The sequence below is a fragment of the Paralichthys olivaceus genome, chromosome 16 (assembly GCF_024713975.1).
Source record: "Paralichthys olivaceus isolate ysfri-2021 chromosome 16, ASM2471397v2, whole genome shotgun sequence".
In the NCBI taxonomy this organism is placed as follows: domain Eukaryota; kingdom Metazoa; phylum Chordata; class Actinopteri; order Pleuronectiformes; family Paralichthyidae; genus Paralichthys; species Paralichthys olivaceus.
In genome coordinates this window covers 6008228-6026931 of record NC_091108.1, presented here as the reverse complement: position 1 = coordinate 6026931, position 18704 = coordinate 6008228, and the positions used below count along the sequence as shown (strand labels likewise).

At 41.2% G+C, this 18704-nt stretch overlaps 1 protein-coding gene across 1 annotated transcript in view; it reads right to left on the bottom strand.

The window, feature by feature from the left end:
* insra (insulin receptor a) overlaps window positions 1–11258 on the bottom strand; it is a 46084-nt gene extending 34826 nt beyond the window's left edge. The window contains exons 1-2 of the mRNA XM_020108928.2: window positions 9904–11258; window positions 408–956 (exon numbers count right to left, since the gene is read on the bottom strand). Coding sequence (XP_019964487.1) covers window positions 408–956; window positions 9904–10003 — 649 coding nt within the window. The 5' untranslated portion in view covers window positions 10004–11258. The remainder of the gene's footprint in view (window positions 1–407; window positions 957–9903) is intronic.
* Window positions 11259–18704: the final 7446 nt, after the last annotated feature.

Below are 18704 nucleotides of genomic sequence, written 5' to 3'. Positions count from 1 at the left end.
TCAACGGGAGAAATTCCACCACATTGGTGGGCCGCAGGACCATGACAAAAAGAAAAAACACCCATAAAGTTGTAACTGTTCTCAGCAGGCAGGCAACGCTCACAGTAATGCTGGAAATTCCCGCATTAGCTGTGTGCGACAGATCCCAGCAGTCAAATGCAATTGATCGTTTTAGCACTCTGTGGTTTTTAGCAATGATCCAGGATGCTCAGACACGATTGGCTGTGAGAGGGAATAGTTCAGTCACTCGATTCTATAAAATGCAGCAGCAAAATCCTTGAAAATATAGATTTACCAGATGGAAGCCAATAGTCCTATGAGCTAGGAACACCAGTTCCACCGTCGACAATAACCAAGGCCAAATATTTCACACAGGTGATAGAGAATAAAAACAAAAGTCTTCTTACTTTTCTGACAGTGTTTCTGTGTCCAGCAGCGTTCACTGAAGTGTCCATTGATCGTTGTCGTCTGGCAGGTGGTCTTCCCGAGGGCCGCCCCTGGGCACACGTCTCCGCACTCTCTGTCGTTCTTGTTGGCTATGATGTAGTTGTCCTCCACGGAGTCCAGGATCTTGGACCAGTCCAGAGTGGAGAGGTAGCAGAGGTCTGGGTTCTTCTCGATTCTCACGGCTCCTCGGGTGATGTTCATCAAGCTATGGAGGCCAATCTCTCGCAGCTGGAGCATTTCGAACACCACTAGGGCGTAGTTGAAGAATAAGTTGTTGCCTCTGATGACTGTCAGGTTGGGGAAGAGATCTCTGAAACTCTCCAGGCCGTAAACCCTGAAGAGCAACAGATAGTCTGTGACCACTCTCAGCTTTGGAAAACTGAGGCCGTGGAAATCCTCTGGCTTGGTCCTGAACATGAGCAAGATCTTTAGGTGGCCTTCGATCACAGTGCAGTTCTCCAGCGTCTGCATGTTGGTCACATTGTTGCGGATGTCCTTGCTTACACAAACTGAAAAGACAAAAAAGGAAGACACAGGTTCTTTAAACACTAGACCCATTCATGTATCATTCACAAAAATGATCTCAAAGGCTCAAACAATAACATGTGGAACGACTGAGATCTACAGTAATGTCTTATGGGTAAATAAACTGTATGATTATAGGTATTTTTATGACTCTTGGATGTGAAGAACAGGAAGATTCCTGAAGACAATTTATCTGGTGTCACTGACAGAAGATTGCTGCACATGGCAGATACATTAGGCTAGACGTGGACTCTGCAAATTGGAAAAACAGGGTTGAAGAAGTAAGACGGACAAAAGGATTAGAAATAATATATCTTTTGGTAATTAGAGGGAATATTTGACTAAAGTATGTGGTTATATCTCTGGCTTTGATGAAGACCAGACCATCTTCACTGACATTTTGTTTAGCAACCACATATCTGGCAGCGAGCCACTGTCAAATATGGAGCGCTGTCATCAGAGCTGTGCTCATCCTTGGTTACGCTGGGTTGATTTGTGGAGTTGCTTCTGTAACTCAAGACCATAAAAAACATTAGCTAATGCATTAAAAATATTTGTCTGTGAGGGGAATTCAAGCACTAATGGGAGTTTATTGCCCCAGTAGTAAGTTTGGGGCTTCGTCAGTTCTCACCCAGACACATGATCTGGTTTGATGAGAAATTCCTTGACTATGCTGCTGTGCAGGAAGGTCCCATTTTCACTGTCAATCACCTCACATTATACTGTATCACAATGAAAGTGTAAGAGATAATTGTTAGTGTTGCAACTTAAGATAATTTACCTGTCAATTGTTTTTTAATTAATCTTTAAGTCTAATGAAAATTAAATAGTAGTGACAAAGCCTCACACTAGTTGCCAGCGCCCCAGGTGATTTGTTCAAATTACTTGTTTAGTTAAATTAACTCCACAAACCTTATTCAGTTTACAATGAATTATATTAAGATATAAGATATAATTTTCATGAGTCAATATAAATAATAATTATTATTATAAATGATCACAAAGTTATTTGTTTTAAGTTTAAAGACTGCTGCTCCTGAGTTAAGGTTGTGGTTTGAAACTCTTCTTCTCAGGCAGAAAATAAGAAACACTTGATTAACAGCAAAATCTGAGGTGGATTAATTATGTGTTATTCCTCCTCATTCTACTTGCACAATACATGAAATTTGGTGATATATTGTTTTATTGTGCATTCCTATTGGAGAAGCAAGAAAATGCATTTTCTTTTCATGGTTATTAGATAATTAAGCAGTTTGCTTTACGAATGTATCAATCAACATATCTTTTCCACTCTAGATGAACTTCAAGAGAACTGCAGCTGAAGATAAAAACCTTCTGTAAAATATATCAAACCCTATCACACCCAGGGGGGGTTCTGCACATGCAACACCGACAGTAATGAGGATTTCCTCAGCTCTCTCCACTGGAAATCAGCCAACTTCTAGAGCATATGCTTGTGACATAACACCAATAATGATGGTCATAAAGATGTTTTCCTTTGCAGGTGCATTGTGGGACGTTCCAGCCACAGCTTTACAGTGCACAAGTCATGGGTGCAGCTGGAGGTGTGCTGCCTGGTGAGAGGACTGTATTTGTTTACCGAGCGACCCACCGTTGAGACGGGCGCATCAGGCCAACTGGTCAGCCATGTGGAGAAGAGGTATAACAGCTAGGCGTGCACCTCTTTATGGCAGCGGCTCATTTTACACTTTCTGTTGCATAACAGTACAAGACAACTGGCGCACACACACACACATACACACGGTGTCCAAAAACAAGCTTTTTACTCCATGACCTTAACCAGGAAGCTCAATTTACAGCAGTTATCTAGAGTTTGGCCAACGACTTTGTGGCTTGGTTAAGAAACAAGCTAAATGTATGAGCCCGGGTTTAAACTGCTGCCTATTAAAAGCAGCCTGGCTTGGATCAGCAGCTCCTTTTCCTGAGTTGTATGCATGAATATCACAAATCTGTTCTTTCAACACATCCACCTCCAAATTAAACTTTTCCTATCAAACTGACAGAGGAGTCTGCAGCAAGGTCCATGAAGGAACACATTTACAGGAGCCTCGGAGTCACACACAAACAGAACCATATCGTGAACAAAGTTGCTGGCAGTGTAAAAATACGAGGTGATGGTGATTTTGTGTTGGCAGTAAAGTCAACTAGCAGAGTACTGGGTGACCCTGTGGAGAAGGAGAATCATCACAGGGCAGTGAGTCCAGGCTCCTATCAGTGTACACTTTCAGCCAGGCCAGTATTTTTAGCACCACATTCCCAATAGAGAATCTAATACACTCCAGCCGTGGCGATAGTGGCTCACATTGGAAACTGGAACATGGCAGCCCTGGTGTGTAAGTGAGGAATTTTAGAGCAGGGAAAGAACTGGCCGGGCTGACTTCACCATGTGTGAATACTTAGTTTAGGAACGAAACTCTGGCTGAAGTCGAACACACACAAAAAAAAAAAAAAAAGCCACATGCACAAATGGACACACGGTTTTTTGGTTATTTCAGAGTAGGGCACTAAATCAATGACGACATTACACGACTGAGGCAAAACAAACCAGGTGCGTCGCAGAATTTAAATGCTCCCTGTATTGTTGGAAAAACTGGGAGACATCACAAAGGTTACTACGGAAACTAGGCTGGCTCCAGCTCTCAATACATCACCTACTTCGAGCAAGACAGCCAAACACCGCAATGGTGCACTGAATTGTCAATTAGAGGCATTAGAGGGACAGATCACTATTGACTGATGCCATTAGATTCTATCCATCTCCATCACTGCCTGCACCTCGGAGACAGATTCACTTTTAAGGTTAATTAAAACGGAGCAGTGCAATGGTTTCCCATTTCAACAACACTGTGAGCAAAGAAAAGCCTGTTAATAATAATAACATGGAAGAAGAGCAGACAGGGTGGAGCTTCTAATCAAAATGTAAAGGTTAGAGCTGTTGTCTTGTGTTGTTTTCATGGATAATTGATCCAACAACAAACATTTAATCTATTCTACTCACAAGATGAGTTAAGTTGATTTGTGGAAAGAGATTTGCATGAGACAAAGAAATATTTTAGAGTGACATTTAAAAGCTAATTTTGGCTCTTTGGCTTTGACTGGCCAAGTCTAGATTAATATGGGTTAAGGTCAATAGATTTTAAAGCTTATGTTTAAAGTTTACTGTTGGGAATGGCTCATGAAAATCATGCCTGGGTCACATGATGGTCCTAAATTTAAATCAACATGTACTCAACTGTAACCGCGAGGTGTTGAGTACTGTGCATATCTATACTACAGGGAGTCCGCTGGAGACGCGCTAAGCTTCACCATCTGTCCACTGTGTGCTCATGGGTATAATGTACAAATTCACTATGCTCTCACTGCAGCTGCGAGCATCAAAAGGCAATGACGCTTCTGATCTTGTGAAGGAGGTGAATGTCGGGGGGGAAGGGGGCTACAGGTTGTTAGACTAATGGTGTACATTATAGCGGGGCCTCGCAGAGAACTGAGGCCTCAATGAGCACGCAGGAACACACACACACACACACACACTCAGTGATTGCAACACTTCCCTTTTCAAGGTTTGTGCAGTTCCGCTGTTTTCCAACCAAGACTAAAACTAACCACACATTCACAAAATGCCGAGGTCACCGAGATAAATTCACTGTGTCCAAACTGACAACATATGATGTCATCCACTTAAAGAAGGACTGTAAAACATGATCGTGACACCGCTTTAAAGGGATAGTTCACCCAGAAATGAAAATTCACTCTACTCATCACAAGGCCGATGGAGGGGTGGGTGAAGTGCTTGAGTCCATAAAAGACTTTTGGAGTTTCAGTGGTAAAGAGCGTTGCAGCCAAATCCCGGAGCCACGTTCACCTTCGCACACTCCAAACTAGGAGGATAACAGCGGACATTTAGGCTAAAAGAACCGTGTTGATGACAACATTTAAAGTCGAATTTGAAATATCAGGGCTTGGATGACACTACAGGAACAGTATGGAGGCATTTTCTGCTCCAGAAGTGTTTTGTGGACTCAAACACCCTCCATCGGCATAGTGGTGAGTGGTTAATGAGTGAATCTTCATTTTTCTGTGAACTTTCCCTTTACTGCAAACACTGAAAGCAACTTTTAATAAAGCTCTGTTCTGAACTGGAGGAATAAGGACACACCATAGTCAAACAAACTGTTTTATCTCAAGGCTATGTTCAACTTGGTTTTTGGCTGTAAATAAAAGTTAATTGAGATGTTTCTCATCTCTGCGCAGGACAAGCAGGGGCATGGGTACAGTGGCTTATCAGATGAAGATGGTTGGTACGGGTGCCACGGCAAGCCTAACAGGGAATAATAAAGTTAAACCAAAGTAAATCAGGGCCCAGCCTGTAAATAGAGTGGCATTGAGTAAAAGAGGGAGCCTAAAAAACCACAAAGCTCCCTCTTGGGATTATGTGATGGCTATCTTGTTGATAATGGCTTTAAACCAAAGATAATTTGGTGAGTCAGTTGCCCACCAGCTGCATGTGCTTACAAATTATCCGTTCTGCTGGTTAGCGAAACAATCAATTGCATTAAAAAAAAATTTTTTTGAAGCCTATTGTTTCTTTTTATTTGTTTGTTTTTAAATTTAATTATTTACTTTGTAAATCCCGTGAGACATTAACGTGGCGTTTAAAACTCACAGGCTGGATCAGAATAAATATCTGGTCTTTTATAAACCTTTAAGATCATGTGGGCATTAAGGACAACGTTGACAATGGGGTAATCATTACCTCTAACATGTGAGTGCACAATAACAAGCACATTTCCTGTTAACAGGAGCACGGTGTCAAGGGTAAAGATCTGACACAACAAGGCTTCCTTGTCCGACACCCGAGCGAACGAGTGCAGGTGTGCCTGATTGCTTCATTTTCAAGCTGTATATTGTTTTCAAACCTGAACCCGTCGACCAGGATTAGATTCTTGTCATTGTCTAGTAATCGTCCAGTCATTGTTGAGGGTGACAAGTGCAAAAATCATTCTATTGTGTCCGTGCCAGATCCACTCATGACTTTGGTACTTGAGACAGCACTGAAGTGTGTGTGTAGTGTTTTTGTCTGAGGTGTTTTTAGAAGGGTGGTTAAGAGGCGACAGTTTCATCAACTTACAGTTGGCTTTTTATCAGGAGGTGTAAACCAAGGGCGCCAGGTGATTGAATCGTTACCCACATACAAGACCTGCTCCGGCCGTAGGGCTGCACGACAACAGACAGCCACTGGCTTCCTGCTGTTTGACACTGCTGATTAAGTGACGCATTATCATGGCACAACAATACGCCACAGTCTCACAACCAAACCACCTGAGGTTCACAACCTGAGGTGAACCAAGCTGGACGTTAACCACAGTTTGTGCTTCTGATGCATCAACAATACATTCAAGTCGGTAACTTAGCTTTTGTGTAAACAAATTAATACTGGTGAAGTTTGAAAAACAAGAAAAGGGTGGTTAAAAAACTTTTCTTCTGGTTTGAAGTTATTTCTAGAATTAGTGAAGACTTTTTTTTATCCATCTGAAACATTATTCTGACTGTTACACGATAAGAAATAATGTTAAATAATCTGCCGTGGTGGTTATGTTTACACCCGTCTAAATGGATTTCCATGAAATTTGTTGGAAGGATACAGAATGGGTCTGGAAAGAACCCATTAACTTATGGTGCAGATCCAGGATATTTGTGTTTCTACTAATTTAGCATTGCTGTTTTTCAACATTTTCACCTTTTTTTCCCCAGGGATTAAAAATGGATCTTGATGGAAAAAGATCAGGCACATGGAGGAAACTGACATCTATGAGGGCTTGAATTTAAGGGCACTGTTGGGCACTGGTGGAGGTATACGCTCTACTGAGTGCTATTCTAGTTTGACAGTTCAATTTTATTTCTATCTTGGTACCTGTATATTACAATGTTTTGTTGCTCACTATAGTGCAAGACAAGAAAAATATAAAAATCCTTTTTGACAATGCAACGGGCATACACATTCTGGCATCATTACAGATGAATTCATTTGAAGATAAAGCTTGAGTTACGCAGTTATCCCCTTTCATCTTTTAGATTTTTTGCCACATGTTATGTATAATGAGTTTGGGGATTGTTTACAGAACTCCACTATATTTTAGCAGCTCTCATCCATTAACTCTCTCTTTGACATCCTTGTGTAGGTGGAAAGAGGTCAGTGGTGTCCTAGTCTGAGTCAGTTTGTGGCATAATTTGCACAGAACTGTTTTCTGGTCCATTTCATACTTTTCACACCCAAACCACATCCATGTGAGACAAGAAGCTCCTCTTTAAGGTACAAGCTCATTGATTTGTCTTTGGCTGGCCTGAGTCCTACCTGCTGCCAGAATTAACTTATTCTGTTTCACTGTCCTCCGTGTTTGTTTGTGTTACCTTCATGCAAATTTCCTGCCAGAATTGGTGCCAAGAGGAAGAACGCAAAGTACCATCCAAATGACAAAAACATTGACATTAAAATGGATTTGCTGCTCAACGAGATAAACAGTAATGAATAATATGAAACAACAGTCACATGACGTCGATAGGCTACAGCTCATGACGTGCAATCGATGAGTTAGTGCCCTTTTTCCTTCTAAGACGACTAAATATTTTTTTAGCTCGATGGTTAAAGGAGTCCTGAAATAGTTTGGATTTCTGAGATTCCTTCACGACAGCAGTAAGTAGTGTTCAACAACCACAAGTCGTGAAAAACGGATGTGTGTAATGTTACTTAATCAAAACATGAGGTGCAACCTGGGTCTTAATACACTAGATGTAAAAAAGAACAACACAAAAAAAGACAGGAACAAAATGTTGTTACTTGGAAAATTTTAGCTCTAACACAACCGCCACTCAACAGTGCATAAATTAACATAGTAATTAACACAGCCACTAAACAGAAGCCCTCTAATATTAAGAGAATATTTTTCCACTGAGCTGAGCTGGACAGCGACCAACGAGTAGCACAGGAGATTTCCTGACTTCGACACTGGTCAGTCGAGCTTATGAAATCAGCCAGTGTGAGGCCCAGGTTCCACTCGTCCCTTCTGTGGTTCAAACTCACGTCTGAGAGGAGTGAGGGGGTGGGGGCTGCCGCAGCGCAATTGCTCAACTTGCTTTTGATTTATGTCTTAAAAGTTCTCGTTCTGACTGGTTTAATGACATCGCTCCCTTCAACTCTCACTAAAATCTGATAAGAGGTGAGAGAGCCTGTGCTTTTCTTTTTCCTTCAGAGCACCTCTTAAAAACCAAGTGTGACGTTTAAACGTACCTGGGGCAACGCACTGTGCGTAAATGTGGTGGATACAAACACTAAATACAAACTGCTTGTACTGAACATATAGGAGGAGGAGCTCCTGTCAATCCATCTCTGAAATAAGTAACACACTGTTTGTTGTGTATATGGGCTCATGTCAAGATTATTTTAAGAAACAACAAACTTACTCTTAAAATGGCAATAAAAGGGTAGTGCTGCAATAAAGATTAAGAAAATGAACCACCAACTATTTTGGTAATACATTATATGTCATTTCTTTAACCAAAATCCCAAATGACATAGTTCCACTTTTTAAAATGTGACAATCAGCTGCATATTAATTCAAAATCAATCTCATGGTTTTGTGTTTTGGATGGTGTTGCAGGATATAGAGAAGATGATCTGTCTTAGTTTTCTATTATAACTGAAAACTTTTACAGACTGAATAAAATAAATATTGCTAAGTAAAAGCCCTAATTTAGAGCATTATTATGGTCTTGAATCTGATTTTTTTTAAACTTCTTTAAATCTAATTTAATCAACATTTGGATGTAGAATGCTGTAAACTCTGTAACGAAAGGTTTGTTTGTAAAGACCAGTTTCGAGACACGTAACACTTCTACATCACAGTTGGACTTTCCTGATAAAAGAGAAATTAAAGGAATCTTGTTTACCAGCAAGGCCCCATTTACTGTCATCCTGAAAAACGCCTACACTTACTGTACAACAGTTCAGATATGCAAGTGGTCCCACAGGTTTGCTTTACATTTCCTCGCGACTACAACCAATATTTGCTCAAAACTAAAAGATTCCTGTGGTGTGAAGCTGTGAGTGCGTGCAGTCACTGTGAGTGTTTGAGAAACGTGAAAATGTCTCCGGCTGACTGCAAATGTGTTCATTCATTGTTATCACCCGGGTCTGTTGGCTGGTGAATATAAAGGGGATTGTCAGGAGCTTTAAAGGCGGCTTATTGTTCCATTCCTGCACAGACCACAGCTACAAGTCGAGGCTTTCAAAAATCTACAATCTACAGCACGGTCCAATTAATGTGTTATTATTATTCTAAATCCTAAGACTGCTTACTAATGTGGGACAAAACATTTTGTTTACAGTTGCTGCAGACTCAAAAAGCCAGATAAGTGTTAACCTTTGTCCCTCCAATGCAATGACTGTCTACAACTTGCTGCCTACGTGCCTCAATTTACCATCAGCAACAAAACAAGAAGGACAATCTGTATGACACCATGGCAGCACTTAGTGTTTGCACTGCTCAAACATTTTATAGCATTTCTCAGCATATTGAATTTATTGATCTATTTAAAAAAAAAAAAAAAAAAAAAAATGTAGTGTGTAGTTATAATCACAAGTCATACATGTCTATGTGTCTCTATCAAAATATAACAATTAAAAATCAAAACATTGGATCAACCCCAGCATCATCTCAGGGAAATGTGTGAATACTTGTAGATGTCAGTGTCGATCATCTCTCCTGTGATACACAGAAATACTACCGGACAGAGATCATGTTTTCATTTTAAATCCAATGTGTCTGTAGTTTTGTGAACTGCCTCATTTCTTGTGATCAGCGCAGTTGAAATGCTCCGTGTTGGCAGAGAAGCGGGATCATTAGTGTTACTTACTCTCTCCAGTCGCTCGGTGACAGCTCACCATGAAGCAGACAGCGGTCAAAACAAAACACAAAGTCCGGGGACACATCACTGGCTCGGTACGAGACACCATTCAGCTCCTGTCCCGGGTCAACACGCCCGGTGGCCCTTTAGCGAGGAGGACAGTTCAAAATGGAGGAGAAACACCTTCAGGAGACTGGTTTTGTTTGGTGGCGTGGGCCAACAGGTAAACAAAAATAAATAAAAGACATCCCGGAAGATGGGCGGAGGATCGAGTCCAACGTGTTCGGGTCAGACCCAAGCTAGCGCCCCGGTCACCGCTGCTAAAGCTAGCCACCTCATGGGAGGGAGGGGGAGGGCACCGTGGACACGCAGCACACACACACACAAACACACACTCCTTCTGTGTTTGTGTATTTCGATGTCAGGTTGTCCCGGTTGTGTGTGTCCGTGTGTGGGGGACAAGAAGAGCGACAAATAAACAAAGCCGAGCGGAGGCTAACGTCAGTGCTAGCCGCGGAGCTAGCAAGCTGCTGCTGCTGCTGTTAGCCGCCTAGCCTGGCTCAACCACTCCCGTCCAGGCCACGAGAGAGAAGTTTGCGCCGTGTTAAATTAAATTTCTACCTCGGGGAAATACCACGCAAACCCACTCAAGTACAATGCACGTTCGTTAAAAATCTTGAGAAGGCTGCATCCGTGGGGGAAATGAATGTTAAAGCCGAGCGCTAACTTAATTCTGGGGGGTTGGAGGAGCCGCTGTGGGTTGAAGCGTGCGTGGCGTTAGCGTATGTTTGGTTAAAAAAAGAAAAAGATCCTCTCAAGTTTTCCAGCGAGCTGCAAACATCTCCTGTTTTCTGTTCGCTTGTGAAATCTGCTGGTTTTGGTTTTTATCCGTCGAGCGGCTCCGACGCGTCAAACTCCCCGAGTCTGTGCAGAGATTTCAGTGAGACTCTGGAACGCTGACAGACGTGGTCGTGGCTCAGCAGCACTCCGGTGGTCTCCTCTCCACACAAAAAAAACTATTTAGTTTCTTTACTGTTTCAATGCAGGAGTTTAAAAAACTAAAAAAAAAAACATGCACATGCGATCCAAGTTGCGTCCACGCTCCAAACTGCTGCCTGGCACTAAAGCGCTGCAGCGGAGCGAGAGGAAAGTGGAGCGATAAAGTTTTCTGCGTATTTCTTCCCTTTTTCTTCTTCCACAGACAGACTGAGGTAGATTGTACAGTCTCCCAGCTCCTGTTAGGATCCACTTCTTCTTCCCCAGCCAGTAAACAAACCCTGCCAGTGAGCCAGATGGGCTTCAGGGGAAATACGGACTGGAGCTTATTGGATTACACAACAAACTGATCCCACTGTCAGGTGGTGGAAAGTAATGCAGTTACTCCAACCAGTAATTTGTAGTGTGAAGTCCAGTCAGTTTATTCATGGGGCACATTTCAAAAGCAGCGACGCTTGACCACAGAGCTTTGAATCAGAGGGGGGGTTGTTCCAAGCAGGCAAAAAGACTCAGATGAATAAGAGGATTAATTAATTAAAGCATGGAATACATGGGTAGAGCTCATGCCCCGATGGTCCCCTCATGAAATCACATTTTAATTCACTACATGCACAATTTTTTATGTGTGTTTTCACCAAATTACACAGGCTCACTTGTTATTTATTGTCCAGATCAATGTGTTATTCTCTGAGAAGTCCAGAAAAATTGTTGAAAAACACTGTGGGATCCTCCCTTTCCCGTACCACATCCTCCCAACAAGTCTCATGGTAATCTGTCCTGTCATTTTTTTTGCATAATCGAAAACATGGGGAGGAGAACATGACCTCCTTGGTGGAAGTCACCAGAACTCCCCTCACCAACACTCCCCTCATGAACCCACATTTAAATTCACTTATTATAGATTTTTATTTAGTTTTTTCTTCAGCTCTGCACCGATTTGCACATAAATATAAAATATCAGCCCCCTAGACATGCTGAATGATTTATATCCATGATGCATAATCCTGCTAACTAATGGAGAAACAGTGCAAAAAAACAATTCCTGGATTTTCTCCCTGCACCTGGAAATGAAAAAATAATTTTAATTTTTTTCTGCATTTTGCAACAGCACTCAACACAATTTCATGGAAATCGGTTGAGTAGTTTAATTTACTCACAAAGAATCTTACAGTTATTTATTATTGATCTGATCATCAAAACTCAATCGTCAGTATTTGCCGCCAAAGTCCCAGAATTGGTTTCCGTTAGTTACACTCACAGTTGACGTAGGATTTCTGGAAATATTCAATACAGAATAAAAGGATGCAGGCTCTTCGTGTTTCAATGTCCATAGTTACTGTGATTACAGAAAAGTTTTATCATTATTATAAAAACATGAAATAAGTTTTAAAAAAACATGATTAAGATTTATTGCATCAATTTATTAAATGTTTTGAGATAAATACATTTTTATTAATTAATCTCTGATACGTTAAGTATAAAGCAACAACACAGTAAGTGAATACTTACTAATAATACCATTGCTTGATAAATAATGTAAACAGTATTTTACAACACACAGTCACATGACAGGGCCTTTAAAAAGCCCTGTTGTGTTGCAATGCTTCTTACCTAATTTAGTAACAACTACAAGAACACAAACACACATCTTGGTGACATACTGACACATCTGTCTAATAACACACATTAAACTCTTAACAATGAGCACAAAGGGTTTTACTTTTTGTATTTGGCATTTAAGGGTCAAATGAATAATGACATTTTGGGTCTTTGAAGTTTTCAACTGACGTGAAAACAAAGTCAAAGCAAGTTGTGAAACAGAAGCTTTCTGTCAATTCTTGCCTTCACATTTTGCAGTCACAAGTTGTATCTTGCATAATCACCTGGAGAGAGAGAGAGAGAGACAGAGGGCAACTGAGGGAACATACACACAAATGTCACTTTTATGTAAATTCATTTGGCCGTTAGCTTCCTTTGAAATGAGGAAAGTACCTAAAAGGCTGAATCTAAACACTGCAGTTAATCACTGGCTGTTTCTGGTCCGATCTGGTTTGACGGTTCATGTTTGACAGTGAGGACGATTCCTTGTTATTTCAGGAAGCTGGGAGGGAAAAGATGAGGAAGGAAAATCCCTGATTGATTCATCCATTTTCTCAGAACTTGATCCCTCGCTGTTCTCACACTCAGACGGACGACTGGAAAAAAACAACACTGCGATTACGTATTTCACACTGAGTTCACAACTGAGCTCCCGGGGGCTGAAAATATCTGAGATTGTTCTTCCCGACATGTTTGTGCCACAATGCCGTCTCTGAAACAACTGCTAATTCACCACCTGTTTACATCCTCCGTGCATGCAGCAGCGAGATGTGTCATGTCCTGTTGTGTATTGTTCTAAAATAGATCTTACTGGAACACTAAAAAGCTGCTCTTACAGGATTTCTGTAGACACTCTCAGTCAGTCATACATTGTGAAATCTTCTCTTATTTGACTGTGGTGAGAATGTACGCGAGCCGCTCATCTCAATGCGGATGCAGGCCTTGGTTCCGTGGGACGTGAGGCCATGAAACGGGAAAGTGGTTCATCAGCATCTGGTAATCAGAGTAATTTACCACTGCGGTTTTCTGAAACAACACGTCTGGAGTGATGGAAGGAAAACTTTGGGATTGCTCGCCAAACGCCTTTTTGACAAGCGCCACTTACAAGAGGCACAGAAGGGTCACTAACGAGTAATTATAGCTACTGAGCCGATTGGACCATCATGCACTGCAGCAACATCATCTATGGATGAATCAGAGCTTAATCGCACCGTTGTGGATTCTATATGTTAAGCTTAATCTTATATTTATGGTTGAGTATGTTGGGGGGGGGGGGTTCCATAATGAGATTAATAGACAATGAATGAACGAAGCCATTTCCCACTTCACATTAATGAGCTAGAGACATAAATACACAAATAGATAGATAAAGATATAGAGAAATAGATATATAGAGTTATAGAGACATCAAGAGATATATGAATCCTTTTGATTCCCTTGCTAAATTAAAAACTGTTTTGCATACATCTGGAGCTGTTTCTGGATATAAAGTAAATTACGACAAAAGTGAAATTCTCCCACTCTCAAACTTTGATTATGTTGAACATCAACAAAAAGTTTAAATGGTCTCCAAGTGGGATAAGATACCTTGGAATTATGGTGGATAACAACCTTAAAAATGTGCACAAACTCAATTATTTACCGCTGGTTAGTCGAATAATAGAGGATTTACAGAAATGGATACATCTACCTATTACTTTGATTGGCCGAATAAATTGCATTAAAATGAATATATTACCAAGGCTGCAGTACCTCTTTCAGTCCTTACCGATTCCAGTGCCACCCAGTTTTTAAAAAAACCTTAATAAACATATCAGACAATTCATATGGAATGGTAAGACTCCAAGGGTCTCAATAGAAAAACTTACATGGGACTATAAACTGGGGGGTCTTCGACTGCCTAATCTTGAAAAGCATTATTTGGCTGCACAAATGCGACTTGTTTCTTTTCTTTTTGAAAGGGAAAATGTCCCTCCGTGGGTTTCAGTTGGAATATATGCTCTTAAAGAAAATATTCCTGCAGACTTTATCTATAAATGGACACCTATAGCCCACTCCAGAAGAACTGACAACCCTGTCTTGATTCATATCATCATATCATCAGAGATATATGAAGATATGAGAGAGGGATAAGGATATATTAAGAAATATATATATAAAGATTGAGATACAGAGGGATAGAGTGTTAGAGATATAGAGGAGTAGAGATAGATGTAGATAAGAACCTGTCACAACTGTTTACAATATTTTTAGAATGTTTTATGTCCAACAGTAATAATCCAAGTGTTTGGAAATCTAAGCTTCTCTGCTTCTGAAACATATCCTTTAAATCTCTATATGATTAATAAAGTAAGAAAACTGCTCATTAACAATACAAACGGAGGATGATGTACTCTTCAGTAAATTTACTCTCGTATATCTCGTTTTAACCTTCAAACACTACAACTACTCTACTTTGGTCAGATTAGGATCATTAGGCCCCAGAACTCAAATGAACAAGAAAAAACCTGAAAACAAAGTAGTTATTACTACATGATCTGAGGTGAACAGTGTGGGACGTTGCTCAGGACCTCAGGGGGTGTTTGTTTGAGCTGTGACCTCTAATCCTGACAATCCCACTGATCCTGACCTCTGCTGGGGTCAGAGGAGTGGCACTACTGTCAGGTGAAAGGTGGAGGAGGGACATCAGGGGGACAGCTGCTTACCTCAACCAGCAAGAACAGACAGGATTTATTATAGCTGATAAATACTGATATATATATATTGTGAGTAACAAGTTACTGATGCTGTTAAATAAAAGTCATGGAGTAAAAATCAAAGTATTTCACAGTATTTTCCTCTAATAAGAACAAGAAATACTCAAATGCCTCAAACTTGAACTTTCCATAACATGTTAAGCAGCATATTAGTGTTATAATGTAATATAATATAATAGTTAGACTAAATAAATCATTATTTAAATATTTAAAAAGTATAAATATGCATTATGTGCCATATCTTTTTCTGTAGTCACATTAAATCAATAACGTTCTGTCACTTCGATGTAGTGTGATGAATGAAATCTTGAGGAGCAGATGTTTCGTAAAATGTAAAATGTAAATACTTAAGTAAAGTTTTGTATTATATTTAAGTGTTTAAGTGTTTTCATTACTGACTTAGTGTCACAGCTCATCAGTATGCATGTTATTGATTGGTTTATATTCATGTCTGTGAGGTATAAAATCCAATTAGCAGGCTGGAGTTGTACTGATTGATTCATTATTAATTGTCAACTCAATGTAGACTTTTGGAAACAATCTGAATTAAATGGTCGCTCCGAGAACACATACCTCCACCGATCACATTAATGAAAGTGAAAAACAATTCCTGGGTCTGCTCCCTTAATTGAAACTGCTCGCACAGTTAATGGGTTCTATTTTGGCCGACACCACATCCTTCCACCGAGTTTCAAGAAATCCTTTTTGTGGAATCTTGCTAACAGACAAACAAACAGGCAACAATGTGACACCGAGAAATCATACTTGATGTTCGGTGGAATTGTTTTCTGAGCTTAAACAAGGGCTAAAAAATATTGGACAGATTTTGACACAACCCAAAAACCCCCGTCAGAGGGACTTGTAGTTCTGTGAAGTGGTGATGCTGCTTGTGACAGGAACTCTTCGGCGCCTTCAAGGAAGCTCCAACATCCGATATTTACATTTTAATGAGATGATCCAAGTTCTGTATTTAGATCCCATACTGATAGATTCCATCTGATTAATAGAGGGTTTTGTTTCATGTCCGATAGCAGAACAAGCTAGAGAGTAAACTTTTGAGTTTTTGTTTTAATTTATCTGTTTTAATAAAATTCGACGATAAAAGTCAGGAGAATCCGAAAAAGAAGCCAGTTTCTCATCTCTGACATATGATCATGGGTTTAAACTTCCACAGATGACAGTTGACAGGTGTTCATCATTTAAACATCAGAGAATACTGAACAGAGCAGAACAGAATTCTGGTTTCACTCATCGACTGTTTATAAAGACGGGCAATACGTCTCCACTTCCTCCCTCCGTCCAGAAACGAAGCCAAAAGATCTTACACCTCCATCTTCTGCATCTGGAATCAATCTCAGCGGTCAATCAGGACATTCCAACCTATTTTTACAGCATCAAATTAAATGTCCCATCCACTAACTTGGAGGAGGCAGGCTTTATAACCTATACTGCAACCAGCCACCAGGGGGGACTTTTGAGGGGCGGCAATGTTGTCCATCTTTATAAACAGTCTATGGTTTCATCATCATGTTGAGTCACAAGAACTTAACACCTGCAGCACGTCTGCAAAGTTCACGTGGTGGAAGTTTTAGCAACTTAAATGATTAAATGAATGAATATTTGGATTATAAAGTTTACATAAAACTACATCGATGTAGCTGTTGAGTTTTTATGAAGTGGTGGGGGCTTGGTGCAGGAGAAGCAGCATCCAGGTATTTTTTTTCCCTTTTAAAGTTGCTTGTTGCCGCTGCTGGAAATGAAGTTTATCTGCGTGATGACCCTGAATCACACAGCAAATGTGCCATAAAATCAAAACAATGAGCTAAATGAGGCTGAAAAGCTCATGTGGCTCGTTCATCACGACACGAGGCTGCTTTCACATCACAGGGAATCATTATCAAATACTGATTAAAGAGGCTTTAAACCACATCAGGTGAAGACGCTGCTCTTGACTCCTGAGGGAAATGATTCCTGAAGCTTTCTAACCCCCGAGGTTTCCACAGATGAAAGTGCTCTGCTGTGAAAATCTCAAGCGACGCTGAGTGGAAGTAAAACCGTGGAGGTAAAAAGCAGTTTAAAAAGCTCATGTGGTATGTGGAGGAGAGTGAAATGATTTGCTGTTAATATCCTCACAGATGCAAAACTAACCCATGAGGCACTTGAGTTTTCAGGTTTATATTGTTCCTCAGTTGTGACATTAATCAGTGGGAAGAGATCACCTCACTGCGGGGGAGGGGGGTGATTAAAGGGCTCTTACGTAAAACCCTGAAGCTGCACTTTCTGCCTCATTAATTACATCCACGCGTCGTAACCTTTCCCTTATTCCAGCATACAGGTATGTAGGTAGCACCCGACTGCAACAACAACAGGGTCAGGGTTCACAGAGATAAGGCTGTCGCACTGCTGCTGTGGACACACTGTGACGAGGGGTGTTTTCTTTTACAGTCGATGCTACATTTGGGTTTCCAGGGATGTTGAAGTCCAGTGTGTGCGTGTGTGTGCGGAGGCCCACACCTAACCCTGAGTTAATCGTCGGCCACCATGTGCCAGGAAGTCATATGAGGAAACATTGGTGGTCTGCTTATAGAACATGGGAACGCAGGAATCGTGGCAGAGGTTAGTGACACGCAGAGGTTCACACAGACCTGTGTGACTGGGAGAACAATGAGGTTCAGACATGATTCATCCCTGAGGTTCTTCCTCGACGCCAGTGCCCTGCACCTCTCCGCCACAGGAAAAGATGCTGCCGTGCGTGGGACATCCACCACTGGGCCCACTTCCCCTTTCCCAGTGCGTCTGCAGGGGCTCCAGTCGTGAAAGCGTTCTTCCTGACGCCTTTCCCAATGTTTGCAAAAGACAAAACGTTAAGTTGAGGGACGGGACTTGATGGATGCTCTCCCTCTCGGATTTTAATGGACATTCATGCTAACGGCCCTGTGGACCGCAGCGTGGCCTCCAGCCAAGTCCTGGAGGCCGGTTGTTCAAAACATGCGAGCATTCCTCCGCTCTCATGCACCTAACTGAAGCCTGGAAAGTAAATGTGCAATGACAGCGACTCTGCATCACAATAGATTCCAGCAACCCCCCCTCCCAAATAGTCACATGGCCCCTTTTCATCCCCAACATGAGCACAAATAAACCACAGAGAAACACCAGAGGCTCTCGACCTCAACTTTCTACCTAGCAGTGATCTGAGTGATCTCAGCAAAGATGCCAAACTATCCCGCGGTTAAACTGGGCCTGTTTATACCCCGAGTATATTCTGGGCTAGTGCAGATTATACACGCATGTCACAGTGTGACATGGGTGGTTGTGTTTCTTACACCAGCCTGCATCAGTAGCTGGCGACTGTAGATGCTCAATAAGAGACATGGTTGTGCTGATGAGTCCACTGAAAGTAAATCCACAGTGCCCGGGACAGATAGCGTGCTTGTGAAGAAACAATAGGTATGGATTATG